General features: G+C 44.9%; 1 protein-coding gene across 1 annotated transcript in view; it reads right to left on the minus strand.

The window, feature by feature from the left end:
* Positions 1 to 21,002, minus strand: part of eif2ak3 (eukaryotic translation initiation factor 2-alpha kinase 3) — a 28,454-nt gene that overhangs the window by 4,175 nt on the left and 3,277 nt on the right. The window contains exons 2-17 of the mRNA XM_020604189.1: positions 14,732 to 14,861; positions 8,364 to 8,558; positions 8,051 to 8,181; positions 7,263 to 7,524; positions 7,013 to 7,178; positions 6,778 to 6,903; positions 6,389 to 6,511; positions 6,020 to 6,249; positions 5,548 to 5,660; positions 4,036 to 4,158; positions 3,081 to 3,230; positions 1,964 to 2,513; positions 1,527 to 1,700; positions 1,044 to 1,217; positions 753 to 854; positions 112 to 174 (exon numbers count right to left, since the gene is read on the minus strand). Coding sequence (XP_020459845.1) covers positions 112 to 174; positions 753 to 854; positions 1,044 to 1,217; positions 1,527 to 1,700; positions 1,964 to 2,513; positions 3,081 to 3,230; positions 4,036 to 4,158; positions 5,548 to 5,660; positions 6,020 to 6,249; positions 6,389 to 6,511; positions 6,778 to 6,903; positions 7,013 to 7,178; positions 7,263 to 7,524; positions 8,051 to 8,181; positions 8,364 to 8,558; positions 14,732 to 14,861 — 2,812 coding nt within the window. The remainder of the gene's footprint in view (positions 1 to 111; positions 175 to 752; positions 855 to 1,043; positions 1,218 to 1,526; positions 1,701 to 1,963; positions 2,514 to 3,080; positions 3,231 to 4,035; positions 4,159 to 5,547; positions 5,661 to 6,019; positions 6,250 to 6,388; positions 6,512 to 6,777; positions 6,904 to 7,012; positions 7,179 to 7,262; positions 7,525 to 8,050; positions 8,182 to 8,363; positions 8,559 to 14,731; positions 14,862 to 21,002) is intronic.

Here is a 21,002-nt window from a genome sequence, read left to right on the forward strand (position 1 = left end):
TGGATGTGTCCCAGTTCACTCATATCCTCTGGCTTGTTCTCAGTGCACACGTTTTCTTGTCTATGTTTAGGCACAGTTTGTGCCACTAGGTGGCAGCAGAGGGTCACTCACCTCCTGAACGTTGTTTTTGGAGAAAACCTCTGGGAAGCGCAGCCCTCTCACCTCTGTCAGTGTCTGGAAGAAAGGATGTAAACACCTGTGAGGGGAGCCGAGCTACTGGCTAATGAGGCCCTTTGTTACACAGACAAAGACGCCCTGGTCGATCACACAGGGGCAAAGAAAACCTATTATTTAATCTGACAATATTCAAGTGACAGCAGTGATTATGCATTACACTTTCCCCAATACAGTTTTCATTTCATTTCAAATTAGAATAATTAACCGAACAATGAAATGGGTAGAAAAATAAACTGCCTACAATAAAGAGCTTCTCTCTTCACCAGCTTAAACAAACAGCAGCACTGGAGACTCTTACTGAGGGCAACAGTGAGATCATAAAATATTAGTTTTAACTAACTGTACATTAGGGATGGCAGTCAGATTTGGAAATGATCTGAAATATTTGATTGCCTCTGGCTTTTTAATATTTCTGGTTGGCCAGCTATTGCTGACAATATGCATTAATTCTCAAAACAAACCGGTCAACTCTTTCTAGTGTTTAATCTATCCTACATAGAAAACAGCATATTGGGGAAATAAAGGAAAGAGAGAGAAGCTCAAATGTTTATGTGCCCATGTGTTTGCTGACTCACCCTCACTCTCTCCATCTGGGTCCTGAAAGGATAGAGCAGCTCAAATAGGATCAGACCCAGAGAGTAAATGTCCACTTTATGAGAGTATGAGTTTCCAGAGAGCTGCCAGGACAGAAAGGAAAGGATGGAATCAATATTAGATCATTATCTGGAAGGCAAGAGATCCATCTGCCTGATACATAAGAATTACAGATCAGTGTTTCAGTGCAGGTTTGAATGGAAATCAAAATTAATTCAACTGACTCCTGTAATGTCTATCCTGCATTATAACTGGTCCATGTGTTTCCTCACCTGCTCTGGGCTCATGTAGAGTTTGGTGCCAACCTGGCCCGTGTGACGAGTCAGGAGTGGTGCGGGCGTCAGGGCACTTGGCTCATCGTCGTCCTCCTCCTGGTCCATGGCCGTCACCAGGCCGAAGTCTCCCACCTTCACCACATCGTCCATGGTGAAGAAGATGTTGGAGGGCTAGAGGACAGATGATGACAGGTTGAATTTATCTTAAGACCTGGCACTCACTCTGTATTTCACATTTAGCTTTGAAGTTCTCACGTCCTGTGCACCTATAGATTTCTTAAAAGGGGAAATAAAAGAAACCAAAACTTATTTTGGGGCAACAACTGAATTTTTTCTGTTTTATCCAATATTGCAGCTTTATAATGCAGCTATGAAGTTAGCAGCTCAAAGCCAATGTTCCCTTGTATAAGCAGGTACATAAGTGGTATCGTAATTGTTTTTCTTGTGCTTTGCATTACAGTGGACAGTGTGTATGTTCACCTTTAAGTCCCTGTGCATGAGCCCCTTGCTATGCAGGAAATCGACAGCCTCTGCGATCTGGAGGAAGATATCCAGACACTGGTTATGCTCCCTGTGCTCTGGGAGGAAGCGCTGAGCCATCCAGTCCTTCAGGTTCTCCTTCCTACAGAGTTGCATCTGGATGTACAGGTACACCTGGAGATAGGGAGAAGACAGGTGGAAATCATAAGGTTTTCCATTTGACACTCAAAAGAAGAAAAACAGAAAGAAAGGTAGGTCTCAAGAATAAATATTTAATCATTCAAAACACTGCATAATTGTGGCTTTTTATTTCTTTCATATCAATTATAAGAGACAGGAAAAGTTGACAGAAAGCTGATATTAATAATAAATAATTATCCCAAAACAGACCCCAGCATTGTGAGGCCTTTAATAACAACTGTGAGTGAATGACTGACCTTGGGAGAAGGCTGGACTCGCTGGGTTGGAGGAGTTGTGGGGAGAGCTATGGCAAGTGAGGTTGGCCGGGGCGGAGAAGAAGAGGCCGGGACAGACTGCTGTTGTCTGGTGTGAGAGGAAGATGAGCTGTTCTTCTCAGTCACCGTGCCGGGACTGGTCGCACCAGAGTCTGTGTCTGCATCAGCATCTCCGTCACAGCCAGAGTCCTCGAACACGATGTCGAAGGAAGAGGAGGTGCAGTCACTGGGGCCGCGTGGGGGGCACAGCTCGAAGGAGTGGGGGGTGTCTGAGGCGTCAGGGTCAGCTTGGCTGTCCCTTTCAGACATCAGACTGTCATGACCCAGAAGTGGGTGGAAGGACAGGTCTCCATCATCAGCACCAAAGCCTCCAGCACTGCCGGCGCTGCTGGAAAGCTGGCCGCGTGCATCAACAGAGGACTCCAGAATGTCTCGCACTGGCCCACAGACAGGTGAGGAGGAGCTGGACACCGGCACTTTAACTGACAGCGCCTCCATGTGGTCGAGGAAGCTCACTGGCCAGTCAGTCGCACTGAGAGAGACAAAGGGCTTCAATTAAATAACCTTCAATATTACATGGGATTATTCAAGCTACTGGAGCAAATGTCCAGTACAATTATGGCAAAACAGTTTACAAAATACTTAAAATATTAAAAGTGAGCAACAAGCAAAAATAACAAGATGAGTCAATTCACAGTGCAGTCACGCTTACTGTGCATTTTGTCTTCTTTGGCACAAACACAAGCATATTACATTACTGACTTTGCACCAAGAGGCATTTTAAGCCTCACAGTCATGGTTATCTGGTGCTACCTTTAATGCTAATCTGCCCAAGCAAAACTAAAAAAAGTGAGTATACACACCAGACTTTCATACTTGCAGCAGTTTAATCTCTCATCTCAGGCATTTTAAACATCTGTCTTAATCAGTGAGTGAAGTGTGGTGTAATAACTGTCAGAGACGTCATTATTTTTTCCAAGTAGAGAGTCACATTTCTTTGCATGGACGCCATCACAGGGAAACAGACCCCTGGCAGACTTAGTGCTATGCTCAACCTGCTGAGATGTACATGATAACAGGTCTAAAAGCCCAGGCTCACCTGGCATCTTTCAGCCACCTCTTGTCCATCTCCTCCTGCCAGCCCTCAGGGGGGCTCTCCTGCCAGGCATTGAAGTAGCGGATGATCCCCGGGTGCTCCAGCTTGGCCAGGGCCTTCACCTCTCGCATGACCTTCTCACGGGCCAGCTCCCTGAATGATGGAAAAAAGTGAGCTTTTGAGTTTCATTCACCTTCACGGCAAGTTTGACAGTTAATTTTCAGCTGTTGGGGGTCCTAGATCCTTAAGGGCAATGCCCACTAGCAGCATGTGACACGTATCAAAATGCCAGCATCCGTTATTTTCAAAGCAAACCCACACACACGCAACAAACTGACGCACATCGCTGTAGCAGGATACACTCATGTCCTCCTGCCCAGTGTCAACACACATCTAAAGAGTGAACTAGTCAGCCATTTCAGTGGTCCCATGCTGAGCTTGTGCTGCTCCAAGTGTGTGCTTTATGGACATGATGTGACGTGATGCCTGTAATAAGACTTGTCTGTTAGATGTATAGTTTTGTGTTTCTAGTCATTTGATTAATTGCCGACTGAAAGCAACCTGTTATAACTGTTCGAAGACAAAACACATCATCTGTTCCATTACACTAGCTAATCATAATAATGTAAAATGAAACCGCTTTGATTCACCAAGAGCTTATTTATCACTTCAACAAAAATCCTGGACATAAAACCAATTAACAGACTGTGTTCGTATGCACTGTGTGACACTACTTAGCAGCAGGGCTGAAATGAAAATACATGCAAAGCTACTGTGCTAACACTAAATTCCCATGCATGACTAATATTTGCACCAAAGTGTCAGCTGATCCTCCGTGGGCTTCTGTGTTTAGATATGGAGGCTGCCGTTTACACAACTCATCTTAACAGCTTAACAGAGATGAAGGAATCGCTAATAGTCTCCAGCAAAGAAGCCGGTGACCAGTGAGAGGCGCTACCTGTTGGGCAGGCGGATTCTTTTGATGGCGTAGTTGCAGTCGTCCACTTTGTTGCGGGCTTCAAACACAACACCAAAGCCCCCGCGGCCAAGGCACTGCACTGGCTCAAAGTCAGTCAGATACCTGGGGAGAAGACACTTTGGTCATTATACAAGGAAGAATGACTGTTCACAGTGTTGGAAAGGAGCTGTGTGCGACCAGTGTGCCATCGCCTACATCCCTGTTTCTGTTTCAAAGACCAGGGATACAACAATCCACTGTGGTCAAGGAGGCTTCAGAAGTGGTAATCATATATGGTGATTACCAGAGAAGGAATTACCACCAGCTAAATCCCTGTCACGGCTGGCTGCTGAGGTGGCAGGTAACCAAGCTACGGCTAAACACTGTCATGAATTCACATTAATAATGTGGCTCAGTTTGTCGCTAAGACAAACTGTGCTTTGAAGTTACATGCTGAAAAAGAGCAACGAAATATTTAGGCAAATAAACAGAAGGAAAATAAATCAGTAAAGAATTTAATCTTGTGTAATCCAAGATTTCTCTGGTGAGACTGTGAGATTAACAGCCTGTTTTAAAGTTACGTAATGCAATATTCATCTGTTACATGAAATAATTTTTAGCCAATATAGCTCTATTATCAGATATATCAGACAGTTTTTTCACCTTGTGCAGTTTGACAAACCATCATTAGGGAGTTCTCTGTTCACTTATGCAGGAAAGAAATAAAATCATTCATCTTTCTGCTGAATCAGACAACACTAGCTCTTCTACACCCTGTTAAAACATCCTCGCTCAGGGTCCTCAGGGGACTGAAGGCTGTCTTATTAGGAAATGTGTGGGCACATGTGGTTCAGGCCTCGTTTCCTGATCTCTATCTCCCTCCTAATGATCCTGACTCATGCCTACTGCAGCTGCTGCAGCAGCCACCAGTTTTATTTAAAAAACATTCCTCTGCAACAGCAGTTTGCATAGAGTGCAGCAGCAGTTTTACAGGAAAGGGACAAGTTTAATCAGTTTAATCAGATTCATGCTTGTGTTTGTACAGGCAGAGCTCACAAATGTAACCATGCAAACTCCATTGGTCAGAACACAGGAGGTTAATTGTGGCCCAAATTATGGCTACTGATCATATTTGGGATGCCCAGCATAACAAAGAAATAACTTCTGTCAATGTGCTGACATGGATGTAAAGTGACCCCCTGACCCTGCGGCAGATGCTGCTGGCTTGGGTGGGGTGCGCACAGTCCAAGGTCATTTTCACTGGGTGGCAAACCGCTGAGTTATCCAATCATTCTCTACTATCTTCCATCTCTGCCTTGTCACATCAAGGCAGGCTGGCAGACCAGTGGTCACCATGGTAACAGTGCAGAAATCTCTAGCTACACCTTAAAAGCGTGAGACTCACATGTGACTTCCAAGTGTGAGGATAACAATCGCAAACACATTAAGTTCTCCTGAGTCATGGCAAAATCATTTACATGGAACAGGCTTCACAGTGTGTTAATGATCTACCTGGACACATATTCACTTGAACGGGTCTCCATGGCAACCGGCTCTTTGGTTTCCATAACCTCAAGGTCAAACTTGCTGTCTGTCTGGCACTGTGTTTCTGACTCCTTCCGTTGCTTTGAGGGACAGAAGGAACAAAACAAACACACAGTGAGGAAACAGTTTTTTCATTTTAAAAAAACAAGTTTACTTTCTGTGGTGTGTTGGGGATTTTTTTCTAAGCTACACCTGAACAAAGTCTCTCAGCCACAGGAAACAGAAACAGAGGGCGATAAACTTCTTCTCAGACAAGAGATTTCTTCTATTTATATTTAGCTTTAAAAATTTACAGAGTGCATCTCTCATTTGAACACAGTCAAATTAAAAAGACATGAACGTGACAATGAAGTTAGTTCAGTAACATATTTTTAGGAACTCTTTCCTTATGAGGACACGACCACCGGCAGTCAATACCAGGTCATGTCAGTGCTCTTACCCTCACACAGGCTACAGGGGCAGAAGGGTGGAAGAACTTGCGGACAATGTAGGTGGTGGCTGCGATGCAGAAGACGATGGTGCCAAGGATCTCCTTCCACCAGGGCAGCAGCAGCACGGGGTCCTTTCTCCTGCGACTATCAGGCCCCACCCCATTTCCCTTTATCAGGCTCACGGCACTCTCACGTTTCTCCCGGTAACGCTTGCTGTAGGGGAAGTAGTAACCGTTGTCTAGAGCGAGGAGAAGGGAAGATGAGTCAGTACGGTGCCTTCTCCTTCTATACAACCTAAGTGCCTGTAGAGCATATACTGTACTCTATATAAAACTGTATTCGTTGGTGTCTGACAGTCAAAGGCAGCAGGTTCTTACCATAGGGATACTGAAGGATGGACAGGGCTCCGTTGCTGTACTCATCGTGGGAAAACTTATCATTATTTAGACACTTGTCAAATTCATCTGAGCCGACCAGGGCAGGCGTCCGAGAAGGGGAATCTGTGTCGAGTACAAGATGAATACGTTCTCTGATTCCAGCAGAAAGAGGGCTTAACATCTAATACCAATCTCTGGATAGCCAGATATTAAAATGAAGAAAAGGACCACGGTGTAACACAAGGTGCAAACAACTGAATATTTGTTGGAACACAGTTTCACTCTATTTAAAGCTACAATGATGAGGCCAGTCTTGGGTCACTGTGCCTCGGCTTGACGTATCTTTACAAAGCTTAGACATACTGTAGCACTTAATGGTGCTGGCTTACGGATTAGAGGCTTCCATTTGACTGTAGGGAGTGGAATAATATCCTTCTCTGAGCCAATAGCTTTGGAGGGGAACTTTTCACTGATCCTCACTGAGGACTGGAGGTAGAGCTGACCCTGGAACATCCCTGATAAGCGAAGTAAAAAAACCAGGACATAAACCTTCTACAGTTGTGTGTGTGGAGTACTATTAAATCTAGTGCTGTGCTTTGGACCTATGCATATGTATGAACTTACCCAGGTACACACTCGACTCAGCAGCTCTTCTGGCCTTCTCCGGATCTTCCTCGTCATCATCCTCATCAGCTTTTGACTGGCTGCTGTAGGCAGTGTCATCGAACAGGCTGATTGGTGTGACTTTACCCCCGCCCACCAGCCAGGCTGAGGCGATGGGTGTGCAGAACTACACAACACAGGGAGGGTCATGAAGCACCGAGAGAACAAGCTCAGAGGAAACACCACGACATCACTGTTTCTAACATCTCACCTGACGCTCCCAGACCAGCTGTCCGTCAGGCTCCGTGCTGAAAGCCATGACCTTCCAATCAGGAACAGACACCTTGATAACAAGGTCCAGATTCTGGCTCTGGCTTTGCTGGTTCTCTGTCTGCTCTCTCTCCTCCGGATCATCGGTGATGACCCGTTGACTCCACGTGTCACCATTTACCACGTCCCCCTCCAGGAAGTTTATTCCAGACTGCAACTCCGGAACAAGTTTCAACTCAAAGTTCCCAACACTGAAATTCCACCTTGTAACAGAACAGACAACCATGACTGAAAAAGCTACTTAATCTCTCATTTTGCAACAGATTATCACAACTAAGGGTCGACCTAAAGATATACTCTCTGCATCTTAAAGCTGCTGAGTCCAAATGGAAATAAAACCATATTTATTTAACATGGGCCTGCATAATACAACTACAGATTTACCCTGCCTGCTCAGGATGCTGACAAACAGAATGAAGAGCTTATGAAACCTCTTCATCAGGGAGCAAGTCTCTATGCAACATATGAAAAAGTAGATCAAATCTATTTAATTAAAAACTGTCAGAGTGGTCAGTGTGGTACAGCCAGCAGGTTAAAAAGAGGCATTAACATTTAATACCTAGTGGCTGAAGAGATTAAAACCACTATTTAAAACCACTGACAGAAAGTCAGTCAGGTGACTGTGACCCTTTCTGAAACACCACACAGGGTCCAGTATCTGCTTCACTCAAGATGACTGCCTGGCCGACTGATAATGACGGGTGGATTGACTGATTGAATAACACTCACTTCTCCATCCCCGATCGGGGCATGATGGCTCGCACAGTCTTCTGGGTCCTCTGCAGCAGGAGCACGTCTTCGGTCTCTATCTCGTCATCCCCCCAGCGGCTGCAGCCCACCGCAGAGCAGATGTACCGAATCTGAGGCAAACAACAAAGATCATTATTCTGTTTGTTAGTGTAGTTTATGTCTTGTTAACTTCTTTCAAAAAACACTTGGTGTGGGTGATCAGATTTACTCTCCAGGGAAAACAGAAAATATAATTTCATTAATTAAATGTATGAACATACTGTCATATTTTAATTAAAACAGCTCCGCTGACCTTCCCACTGTATGCCCCCAGGCCATAAGTAGTCAGGGACTTGCCCCCGACCAGGACGGTGTTCTCTCCGATGCGGTAGGACGACTCCAGGAGGGACTCCACACTGAAAGGCACTGCTTCCATACTCTCTCTGTCCCGGTTCCACTGGAACAAGGCACCGTCCAGTGAAGGGATGACCATCTTATTGCCAAATACCTGCAGAAAACAGCCTGGTTGGTTCTTTTTCTAACTTCACTCAGTATGTCACTATGGGAAATGCACTGGCGTGACCACCTACGGACGGTCCAATGGCACCATGTCTGTGTGTGACAGACTGGTCGAACCGTACTAGAGACTGGTTGTGTCTTTCTTATTCCACTGCAGAGGTATGTTCATGTACTGCAACTGTAGGTGACTGTAGACACACTGTGGCGTGTAGTATACAGTATTAAGTCAAGACAAAGTGCACTTGTACAAGTTATGCTGTTTTGTTTTGCTTTTGAAATGATGAATTTTTAAACAATGCGTAAATGGAATTTTTTTTAAATTACAAACCGTCAAAGTGAACCTTATGAAACGTTCTGCTCACAGTAAATACGTAAGTGTGAAAGTACACAGAAGGTTTGTGGTTACCTCGCTAACTGATCACAACAACCACTGCTCTGTCAAGTGAAGTTGGAATTTCCAGCATATTACCTTCATGTTAGCTGATTTCAGTTAACTTCGTACTCTTTTAACTGATGTTGGATCACAGGTGGCTTTGTTTGGTCTGCTGCCTTTTCCATTTGTAGTGTATGTGCAGCCTAGAGGTGCAAACTAGCAGGGAAACTTTGTGTCAACAAGCCCCCGACACACAGACCCAGGACTGTTGTCACTGCTGCATAAATTACATCATATCATTACGATAACATTATAGTGTTATTAGTGTCACTAAGACAAATATCTGAACAACAGTCTTTCTGACAAAATGATGATTCTGAACTTGATGACTTCTGTCTGATGCATAGCTTTTAACATACGACCCCTCCCAGAATATCATGCTCAGTTTGTCTGAGATAAAAAGGACTTTTCAGCTCAGACAATGGTCCAAACACAAAAACACTTGCCCCCACACACACACACACACACACACACAGCAGCAGCTTTAGCCCCCACACTCTTGGACTCAATGCACAGGCTAGAGACCATTACACAACTAAGAGCCTAAGTAATTAACCTGGACCTTTATAAAAATATGCAACCATGTAGGGTGGCAGTAAGGATGACATCATCGCAAAAACCTGAGCCCAATCCTGATTTAACTTGCATAGGTTTAGCTCATCTGGGGTGGGGGGGTAAGGACCACTGTTGTCTTCAGCCACTTCAGTCATCGTTATACAAAGCCTGTCATCAAAAATCACTTTCTCTGGATGTCCAAGTTGTGACTCACCCTCTTCAACAACGTGTTCAGTGACATAACAGCAGTGCTGGACCAGCTAAGGAGTCCTTATCTAGTTGATGGACACTTCCCACCCATCAGGTGCTGCTGGGGTCAAACCTACGATCTGTCAGTCACTCCTGATTTGGAAATGGACTCTAAAAGGACAGAACAGTACCGTTGTGGTGGATTTTAAAAATGCCAGGACGGAGCAATGCCTAGCAGAATGATTTACTACAGAGCAGCAGCAGGAGCAAAGGTGATGTCATCTTTCGTTTGGGGGTGGGGGTGCAGTGTTTGAGGATAAATTTAGCAAATGAAAGGAGGAGGGGTTAACAATCTGACCACCACATCACACCATGGGGTGCAAAGAGGTTTATAGCAGAGACGAACTTCTCAGAGCTGTGGATGAGTCATCCTGCTCCTGATGCTTTAATCCAGGTCTCTGATCCGACCCAAGGTCCTAAGTCCACTCATCTTAGATCTCTTCAATCAGCTGCTCTTCTTGTCCATATTCAGACGTACAGTACATAGAGTTTGCACTATTTATGCAGCATTCATTCGTATATATTGCCATGAAATGTAGAACTTGTTCTATGACCATGCAAAAGCTTTCTAAGTTTATAATGTCATCATCTGATAATACTCTGATTTGATGCTACATGAAGGCTCAATAATTCAACAGCTTTTGCTGCAGTTTGAACAGGTGGCGAGTTACCAATTTCAGATTTACAGAAAACATGGACTCTTTAAGATGACAACTGTGAGTTTTCAAAAGAAAACAGGCCAAACTATTCAAACTCCCTCTCCTCACGTCAGCATCTTACCTTCATCATCACCGTCATAACGTCTTTAAGAACTGGCAGGAATCTGTGTTAAATAATTAACAAGTTCTCTGTTGTGACTAAGTAAAAACAACTATATTTCAGCAGAGTATAGTTTTGGTGAGTCCTCAGAGGTTGTCGTGGCAAGTTGGATGAATAATAGCTGTTAAATCACAAAGTGTTCTGTCGGTTATCAAGGAAAACTAAAAGAGATGGACATGAATTCTCGAATTATTTACAGTTAAAGGACTTTGTTACTAATACGATGCCTCTTTTTCAAAATAAAAGCCTCTTTTACCTTCTGTAATATTATTCAGTGAGATGTTCAGACTTGGATGAACAAAAAATGTAGATAATAAATCAACTAGACTGATTTATGTTTGCACTTGACTCCAGATCAGCTCTACATCGAATATGCAATAATTTTTAATCAACGTTATGTTCCTACTGCCTAAATCTGAATCTAATGCTAAGCTCTTTGTTTGAAGTGTGGTTTAGATGAGAGGAAACGACTACTATTCCTCTGGCAGTGTTACAAATGTTATGACTTATGGCAACAGACATGCAGAACATCATCTCGGCTACGTGTTGTTTCTTTCTCTGATGTGTCTGCTCAGTAAATTTACCTATTTAATTTTAGCAACATTTCTGCAAGTAAGAAATGTCTTTTATTAAAATGGAAAACTGTTGCTCTGACATTTGGAACGTGGTTATTTTGGAAAATTAAGTTATTTTTCGAAGTTATAGAAGCCTTTTCTTGATTATATGCAAGTCATGTCTTTGCTGATAGTTTTTCTTTTTGCAGGGTTACCGTGTTTTGTTTCTTGTAGACTTTCTTACATCTTGAATACAAGAAAGAACAACATTTTGAGCTTGAACAGATTAATAAAATATAAATTATACCATCTTTAAGACATAAAGAACATTCTAAATGATTAAACATGGACATTTTCCTTCTCCTTATGTCTGTTTTGACATGAATTTTACTGGCCTCTTCTTGTTTTAAGTGCCTTTTCATTCAAGTCTTATGGTCTTCTCTTTTCTGAATGTGTTGACGTAGCAATTCATCCATTTTGAGATATGATAATTATTTATTTGTTTTATTAACTGATAAGTATTCAGTGAGAGCGGTTACGGTGGCGTGTGTTTGTGTTGCTGCCGACGCTCCAGCTACCCTGACAAACAGCATCAGCTCCCACCCGCCACTAATGTGCCACTATTGGCCCACAAGGCTGCTGCTCCACTTAAGAGCAGCAGACAGTGTGAGAGAGGGTGAGAGACACCGAGTGACAGAGAGAGAGAAAGAGAGAGAGTGAAGCTGGTGGTCTGAACAAAACAAATGTGAAAAACAACCAAAACAAAATCAGGGCAGCCAGAAGAAGGATCGACTTTCTGCCAGAAATATCGCCGTCTGGTCTTTTTCATTTCCTTCGCCAATGTAGAAGAATTACTGCTTGTCACATTAGTCACAGTGGGGCGATCAATTGTTAAGTCATTGTATAGTAATCAATCAAATTCTCTCATTGCTCATTCATACATGCTGAATGCCAGCAGAGAGGTATGCGAGTGTGTGTCTGCTGGAGTGTGCACATGAGCGCTGTCTGTTGTGTGATGACATCACCTCTGGTGTGATGCATTACCTCACCTCGAAGAAGAAAGTGGTTGTGGCTGGGCCGCCCCCCCCCCCCCCCCCCCCCCCCCCCGGCAGCATGAGTCACTCCACACTGGCACCGACTTCCTCAATCTCACCCCCTACTTCAGACACACATGCACACCCTTCACCCTACCCTCCAAACACCCCGGAGCAGCTCCTGGCCTTTTGAAGCGATGGCTTCTTTTTCTGCAGACAATGCTGTTTGTGGCTCTGCTGTCACTCATTTCACAAACACACACACTCAGCAGGATGGAGCAGGTGACTGACAGGTTTCTCCCCAGCGTGTCGAGGCCAGCCAATTGCACAGTGGCAGAGCTCTGGGCCTCTAATCACTGAGCAGACTGGTGTCTCAAGAACCCAGCAAGCACCAATGAAACCACTGCAGAGCGCTCAGGAGGCGGTGAGTGGTGGTGATGATGATGATAACAAGAGCCAGTGACAGCCCACCGCCACCACCAACACAGCAGACAGGCATCCCAGGTTACTGAGAGCAGAGAGGGCAAGGCTGGATTTAAACTCACAAAGTGTACGAGCATCAACAACACACACAAACAGGCTCACAGTCTGGGAATCATAGCAAGTGACGTCACACCGAGTCAGTGGGTGCAGAGTTGACAGGCGTCTCTCGTCGTTCCGCTCTGTCAGTCAAATAAAGCTGACAGGTGAAAACACACAGATAGAGCGAATCAGACACACAGTCAGCATCTTCTGTCACAACACGAGCACACTGGAGAATGACAGGACGTTTCGTGTGTCTGTCTCACACACTGAACGGCTGTATAGGCAGCAAAACAATGTAGTGTTCCCTGAGCGACTAAGAAGCATTAAATAAACACAGACAGAATGTTTTTGACTTCTGACTGAGTCCAACTAACATTTCTGCTAGTGAATAATACTTACTTACTTACTACAGTAGTATTACAATGGCTGAAGTTCACTGTTAACTGAGCTGGAAAAACCTTTCCTGTCAAAGGCTATTAAACTTCACAAACTGGCTCTAAATTGCTTTTTTATTATGATAGCAGACTAACAGAGCAGAGATGTATTTCTAAGACAGAGACAGAGAGTTCATTACACTCGTACAGCCACACTAGCAGCAGCAGACTAACATGAAACTGATCTCAGGAGCCACCCAGACCCTTGTTAGTATTAGAGGCTTTTTCCCTGAGGCAAAGCTCACACACAGCGAGTCTACATCAAAGTAAAGCATGAACATGTCTCTAGCACGCATCTCAAAGAGCAGAGCTTTGGTCTCACTCTGGGCTACGTTTCACTTTCAGCATGTCAGTGTGGGCGGTTTAAGCCTCTGTACACATGTACAGACGTGGGTCTTGCTGTGCTTGTATTTGTAAACCACTACAGTCAACAAAGAGGCTAATCCTCCAGGCTAAACAACTAGTCTAAGATTTATGTGGGGGTGTACAGTATGTCTGGTGTGCATTGTGTATGCATGTTCATGAGATGCATGTAAGCAACAGCAATCCTTAGTTCAGTGTTCAAAGTGCACCGAGTTCAATTGTTGGCCTTACTGTCTACAGAGAGAGAGCCCGGAGGGACAGTGTTTGTTTTGAGGCAAAGACAGTGACGAGACTGCAGCCTCAGGGCAGAGACGCACCACGAACTAGTGGCGAAGAGGGCTGACTGTTGCATCGCCTCACATCGCCTTTGTCTTGGCCAAAATGTGGCACATGAACACACCGCAAACACTACAGACAACGGCCAACTAGCACATACATTCTGCTCCTGCGTGAGATGAGATATCTGTCCATACCAGCAGGTGGCACTAGTCTGTGTTTGTCATTTAAAATACAAACAGATATACAAACTGTAAACAAAGCAGCTCTCGCTCACCACACACAGTTTCTATCTACTTGTGTGTGATAAGGAGTTGTAAAAGGCACCGGCCTTCTCTGCTCTTGGTCTTTGGCTTGTAGAAGAACAAAGAAAGAAATTGCACTAAATGGGTGAAATCATGGCTAAACAGCGACAGACTCATCTGGCTTTCCCGAACCATTCACTTCTTGTGCACTGACTCACTAAGCTGAACAGCCAATCAGAGTGGTTTCTCTGACCACTGGGGTCAGCTGATGATTCAACGTGCTGAATCGGCTAAAAAGCCGCAGACAGGGTCCGATTAGTGCCAACGGTGCCGGACACACTGCAAAGACAAGGGCGACAGACGCTCACTGACAGCCTGACAGTGGCCGACCATCGGTTGGCGTGGCACGGGTCTTAACCTGCCACTGACATGTCAAGACTGAAAATGCACTTATTCATCTACTGGTTAATAACAACCAGCTGACCAGTGTCTGATTAGCCTGTTTAGGTGGCTGTGGTTGGCCTGCGAGTTTCTCTTCACAGTATGCCACTAGTTATTCATTAGAAGACACAGAAAGGGCACTAAATCTAGATTTCAGTTCCACTGATGTTCTTCCAGATTTGTGCCTGTTCAATAAATACAAATACACAAGAAAAACCAAAGGTACTGGTGTACCTCAGGTTTGCTGAGGCTGGAGGACACCAGGCACCCCGAGCCGACATCAAGGTCCCACTGCTTCCTGCCCTGGTTGTGAGGATCTAGAGCTGAGATCTGTCCATCCAGGGTACTGATGATCACAAGAGACCTGTGGACACAACACAAACAATAATCTGCGATTAAGAATTTGTAGACATTATCGCAGCTTTAAACACTAGCAAGGAGACACTCTTCAGATCTGCACACTGACAACACTGCTTTGTATTTGTAAAGGCAGCAATATTTCTCAGCAACATAAAAACACAACAAAACACCAGTGTTCTTTAAGGCTTTCATCCCAGCGGGGGCTTTAGTCGAGTGCCATCACAGACAAGACAAAGGGTGGGGAAGTGTGCTGGTGCAGATGTTGTCTTTCCCTCTTCTGGTCTGCCCTTGTTTAGCAGTCGGGGGCACCTTCAGCTGCAGCCACCAGCACAGAGATCGTCCTGTCACCTAGGCTAGGTGACATGTTAATTAAAGAAGGAAACACACCGGAGGACTGTTAAAACCTTTCCATAAAAATATGAAATATGACTGTGCAAGATCACGAATTTATGCTGTGGCGAACCACGTGAAAACATCAAATATGGCTGAAATGCTGGGTAAAGAGACGTGGGTCATAAACAGCTGCAGGCCAGTAATTAATAACATTTAATCGATCAGTCACAGAACATCACACTATTTTTTCCATTTGCTCCTAATTTCCAACCTCTTTAATAGCACAGTATAACATCTCCACAGAGCCTCAAAGCACCGGGGCGAGTCCTGCAGGTGAGCGTGATTTCAGTGCAGCACATACTAATGATTATGTGCTCTGTTCATAAGTGTGGACTTCAATGCTTTCCTTTTATTTTCAGGAAAGTCATAGGAGGCTGTGGCACGTCCAGGACGGGGAGAGCACCCTCATGGTGCTGTGAAACAGATGCTAACAGAGGCTGAGAGAGTACACGTGGCGATTTAACACTGTTACTTTTCTCAGGCTTAAAACTTATTACTTATTACTATATCATTTTTTCATAGAGCTTTGTGGGTTTAATAACTTGTTACAACACCGATGAGACCCCATCTTAAGCTTGTCCAATATAATGAAAGATTAGGCCGTTACTTACATTCCTCCAAAATGTATTTTCAAATTCTAAATTAAAGACAAAACATGTCTGAATGCTGCTCTTCCAGAACAAAGTGAACACACTTTCTACGTTTCATTAAGAGGCACTGTTGGCAGGGACCCAGTGAGCAGCTAAAATAAGATGCAGGGAGGGGAAGTGTTTTCTCCCAGATGATATATGGGTTAAGAATTTCTCACAGCAACAGTGCACTTTTTTTAATTCTGCAGCTCTGTCAAAATGTAAACTAAGGGTTTTTTTGGCTGTAAAGTGCATATTTTTCAAAACAGCTTTGCTCTTTTTTAGGTTGCCATGCTGCAAGATTTGTTAACAGCTCTTCTCTCTTTCATCTAGTAACTCCAGGCTAAAAACAGTCAAATTGACTTGAATGAAGTGAGATGCCTGGCCCCACCCTCCACCAAACTCCTGCTGCATTGCTTGTCAGTCATGTCCTGAGCGCTGGCAGGGGCCACCTCCTGACTATTGATTGTATCTGTTTGGAGGAAAAGTTGTCAACGGGGCTTTTATCTTTATTTAACCAGCGTGGCTCTGCTGAGCGCCCACTGCTTCACATCCACACAGCAGCTGGGACCCAAGCAGCTTCCCTCTGTTGCCCAACGCAGCACATGGGGTTTTAACTGCCTCCCTCGGGGGCAACTAGGCAGGCGTTGCTGAGGGAAGACAGTGTTACACTTGTTCATTTTCCCAGCCCAGACTGAGAAGATGAGCAAAGAAAACAGTCATCCGTCATCTTTATGTATGTGCAGTGTGACAGCTGTCAGGCGAGCAGAAGGTATTTAATATTAGTATGAGCTGCACTCTCCATCATTAGCAGGTGAACTGCTATTGACTAGCTCTAATCCATTATTGATTTCCCCTATTGAACACTCTGTAGTCATGAAGGGGAAGGAGCATGTTCAACAGGGTTTAAGCCTTAGGACAACTAGGAAACGACTTGTTTCAGAGGGTGTAAATCAATTTCAGGAATGCTTCTCGCATGTTTCACTGTAGTCGCCCACACATTCGCACAGAGTTACACTGGCTGCTCTGGACCAGTCAGTTGTTCAGCTCAGCTACAGCCAGAAGTTTGTACAAAAAATGCAAATAGGATCAATTAACAGTAATGAGCCATGTGTCTTTCAGCCCCATCGAAGCAGCATTATCTTTCCAAATCTGCTCTTAGCATTATCAACCTCCCCACTAGCACTGGAGGGTAGAGTACTAAGAAAAACATTGTTTTTCCTCTCAGCCGCCAATAAAAACAGAGCTCTAAAGCCCGCTCTCACCCTCTCGATTGGCTGCAAGACCCTGCCAAAAATATTAGGCTGATTGGCTGTTGCTAAGCAGTCGGTTCTCTGAGAAGGTGGAAGCTTCATGCTGTGAATCTAGAAGTGAGGAAGAAGTCAGCGAGAGGATCGAGTTCAACTTGAGATGGAAGAAGGTGAACGTGTAGCCATAGAGGAATTTCACTCTGACAGGGAGATCAAAGCTTGTGTGGACCCTCTGTACTGCAGATAAAGGATGAGGAGGAGGAGTAAAAGGGGAGGTGGGGTGGGGGAGCACTTAATTCTACAACTTAGTTATCATGATGGAAATGGAGAATACAAGCAGCGAGGACAGGAAGGGGGAGTAGCTGCAAAATGAAACTAAACTCAACAATAAAAACAACTCAATCAAAACAAACAGCCCTACTATATCATTTAGAACTCGAGGCAATTTATTTTCCATGTCTGAGCCCCGAGACGCCGCTATGGTGCCCGTCACCAAAGGGGATAACATGTAGCCTGTGGGGCTGCCGCCGCCGACTGTGACAGATGCAGCCGGCGGAGACGCTGAATAAGATGTTGGGATGTAGAATGAAGGTGGAGACAGAGGGAGAGTAGCGAGGCTGCCAGCAGACTGAGGGTTGCTAGCGTCCTCGTCTGTATTTTTGTCAGTGTCATAATAGTGCAGAGTGCTTCTTCAATCACAAAGCGTATGGTGGAGCAGGGAGCCAATTAGCCTGGCTCTCACCAGACTCTGCTCCTCAGAGACACTCAGCCTCAGTCTGCACACACCGGCAAATATCAGCTGATGGTAAACACACTCCATTGAAAGAAACAACCAGGATGTTTACACAGGCTGAGTCTCCAAGGTGCAGGAGCCGCAGAGCTGGACCAATCACAACAGCCTAACACTTCCCAGCAGCCAATGGAAGCACTGTTTTTCTCCTTGCTAAGCCAATTGGCAGGCAGCTCCACAGACTCTGAGCCAGTGGCAGGGCAGAACTGCCTGTAACCATGCAACAGTGAGCAGCCTGGATGCACGCTGGAGTGTGGAGTTCTGCTGCCGCGCAGCTGCCATGCAGCCACTGAGAGGCACAGCAAAAATATGAGAGCATAGGGAGCACGTGGGGATAAAGTTATGGCTGCAGCTCTGAGCTGGCCGCACCCAGCTCCGCCAGCTGCACCAGTAGGAGGGGCCAAAAAAGAGAGTCAAGTGCATACCTTTAAACCATGCACATTCTGACAGATAAGGCCACAGTTAATATACATGAACATGTATGCTCAAATGTGCCAGTGCCTAACATAAACATTTACAATGAGACTACATTAAATGTCTAACTTTAAGAAAGAAAACAAACTCCAGCTGTACAGTGTCACGCTGGTGACTGTGATGTAGCACAAAGCCTAAAGAGACATTAAAAACTATTATAAATGCCACAGCACTTACAGTTTAAGGTGGTGAAGGTTCATATAAGTGCCTCTAAACCTGTTAAATAAGCTGTTTCATGCCTGTGTCTCTGACTGATGAGGGCTTCAGTGACAGCCCTACAACGTGCTGTCCACTTTAAAATGGACCACATCCCCTCAGGGCCACTGCAGCAGAGCAAAGGGTGTGGTTAAAAAAAAAAAAAAAAACTTCTAGTACTAGTATGAAAACACACACCATATAAAAGTGCTGCCATCTCCCTCTCTCTTCCCCTGCACAAGTGGGCTCCTCTCTCCAACTCCTGTCATCTCACACGTGGTAAATCCAAACTCTATGGCGCCAGGCTCCTGCCAGCTGATTGGCTGAGCTGTAGCTGTGATCGGAGGATCTGATTCGTTGTTGCTAAGCAGTAAGGAACCATCCAGAGTGAAAACAAGACAGCATGGTCCTACTAACTCCCAGCTAACTCCTTGTTGTCAGCCTCCCCTCCCTCTCTCAGAGCATCCCACCGTTGTGCCTCGGCCCCACCCATGCTGCAGTGCTGCAGGATGGGTGCTGCCGACATACCAAAATAGCCACTGACCTATTAAATTCACATCTACTGATAACTATTGTTTAGCAAATCATATAACCGGTGACAACTTTGTCACTGCACACAGTTATGAAACTGCCTGCAAACAGGTGGTAATGAGTCAGGACCTCTTCTGTAACCCAGACCGAGCTCATCAAGAGGAGGTTGGGAAGTCAGGCTGTTACCATCATCGTCAATGTTTAAGGAACTACAACACTAACGTAATTACAAAACGCAACAAAATAAGAGTTTCATGAATGAGACCAAAGGAAATGTGGTCACACAAAGAGGTGAACAAAGTGGATAAAACAGGGTAAAAGAGACGATATAAGCTTATTTGAAGTGACACCAGTTTGGTAAGTGGAGTTCTACATGCAGACCTCTCCAGTGCACATCATTCACTGTATTTGGACTGAGCTTAAACAGCTGGGTTTTAAGTGCTCAATTACAAGTTCCCAGAGGGAGTTCAGTCAGCTTCATCTTGACCTGTTATTTTGGGGACAGTTTCTATTAATAAAATCCACAACATCTCCCTGGTTACAGAGAGCGCACTACTGAGACAAAGGTAAGAAGGGGGGGAAAAAAAAACCCACAAGGTAGCGCCACCCCCCACCCCTCCACCCCCCAAAAAACTCCGCCTCCTTTACCTAACTATAGCCAGACCCATGCGGCTAACTCAAACTGCGACCACTAGTGGGGTACAAAGGGCGGGGGTGGGGGTAGCAGCAGGTTCAAACTAAACTGCTGCCCTCTCTCCTCTCACCTTCAAGTGCTCCCTGAGGTGCTGGAGGGCCCAACAGAGCACACCCTGGCACAGGCATCAGACCAGGCAGTGCCCTCACATGCATGATTCACACACAAACATGCATGCAAACGGGATCAGACATACATGCGCACACTCACATATGCACTAAAACAAGATGTAAAGAAAGTCTCCAGAACGGCGTTTCTAACATGTAGATGGCATTGCTAAAGGGGAGGCGACAGCCAGCAGCCGGCGTGGCAGCAGCTGAAGGCCGGAACAAAGTGAACATCTAGAATATTTATAGTTCACAGGATACAGGAGCAGAGGAGGAGAACCTGAAGAAAAAGAAAGAAAAACTGACAGAAACCTAAAGATGTTGACTGCTGTCTGAGCGTAGACTGGTTTTCAAGCTGTCTGCATGAAATGTTTTCAAGGGTGTGTTTGACGTGCTCCACTCCAAGGGGCTTTAAAACACAAAGACATCCAGGCTGTGAGGTGAGGGCTATGGTATCGCCCGGTGTCCACAAAGCACCAAAAGTTACTGGGATCCTTCAACTGTTCATTGGTTTTAGTGTGGATTTGGTGTCATGAACAAATACATAATCCTTTTCTTTTAGTAAAGTTGTTTCTCTAGCCAGAATGATGAAGGGTGTGTTAGTGCTGCTGTTGTCACAGGGTGGCACTTTCGATCACCGGACCAGGTCAAACTTTGTGAGGTCACAGAGAGAAGCACTTTCAAAGGGTTGACCTAAATAATGCTGGACATACAGACGACTGCTTCATAGAAAGTACTCAAGCCCACTGTTTCACACTTGGTCATAACAGGGATGTCTCCAGGTTCACTGTCCTTACTTTAAAATCTCTACTATTGACACAATTATTGACCAACAACCTGCTTAAAATAAACAGATGTGTGGTTTCTGACATTTAGGAAGTCTTTTCTGTTTAAACTGATCCATTTCAAGAGAAACTAGGCTAAACTGTGTTTCAGTTCTTGTGCCATTTCTCAAGTTCAACAACAATTCTCTTGACAGATGGCTGGAAACAGAGCATGGAGTGGTGCATATACTCAAGGGGCGACATTAAAGCATGCATGTGCGAAGGTAAGGGAGCGCGCAGGGGAAGGAGCAAGTGTAA

Source organism: Monopterus albus, unplaced genomic scaffold, assembly GCF_001952655.1.
Source record: "Monopterus albus unplaced genomic scaffold, M_albus_1.0 scaffold64.1, whole genome shotgun sequence".
NCBI lineage: Eukaryota > Metazoa > Chordata > Actinopteri > Synbranchiformes > Synbranchidae > Monopterus > Monopterus albus.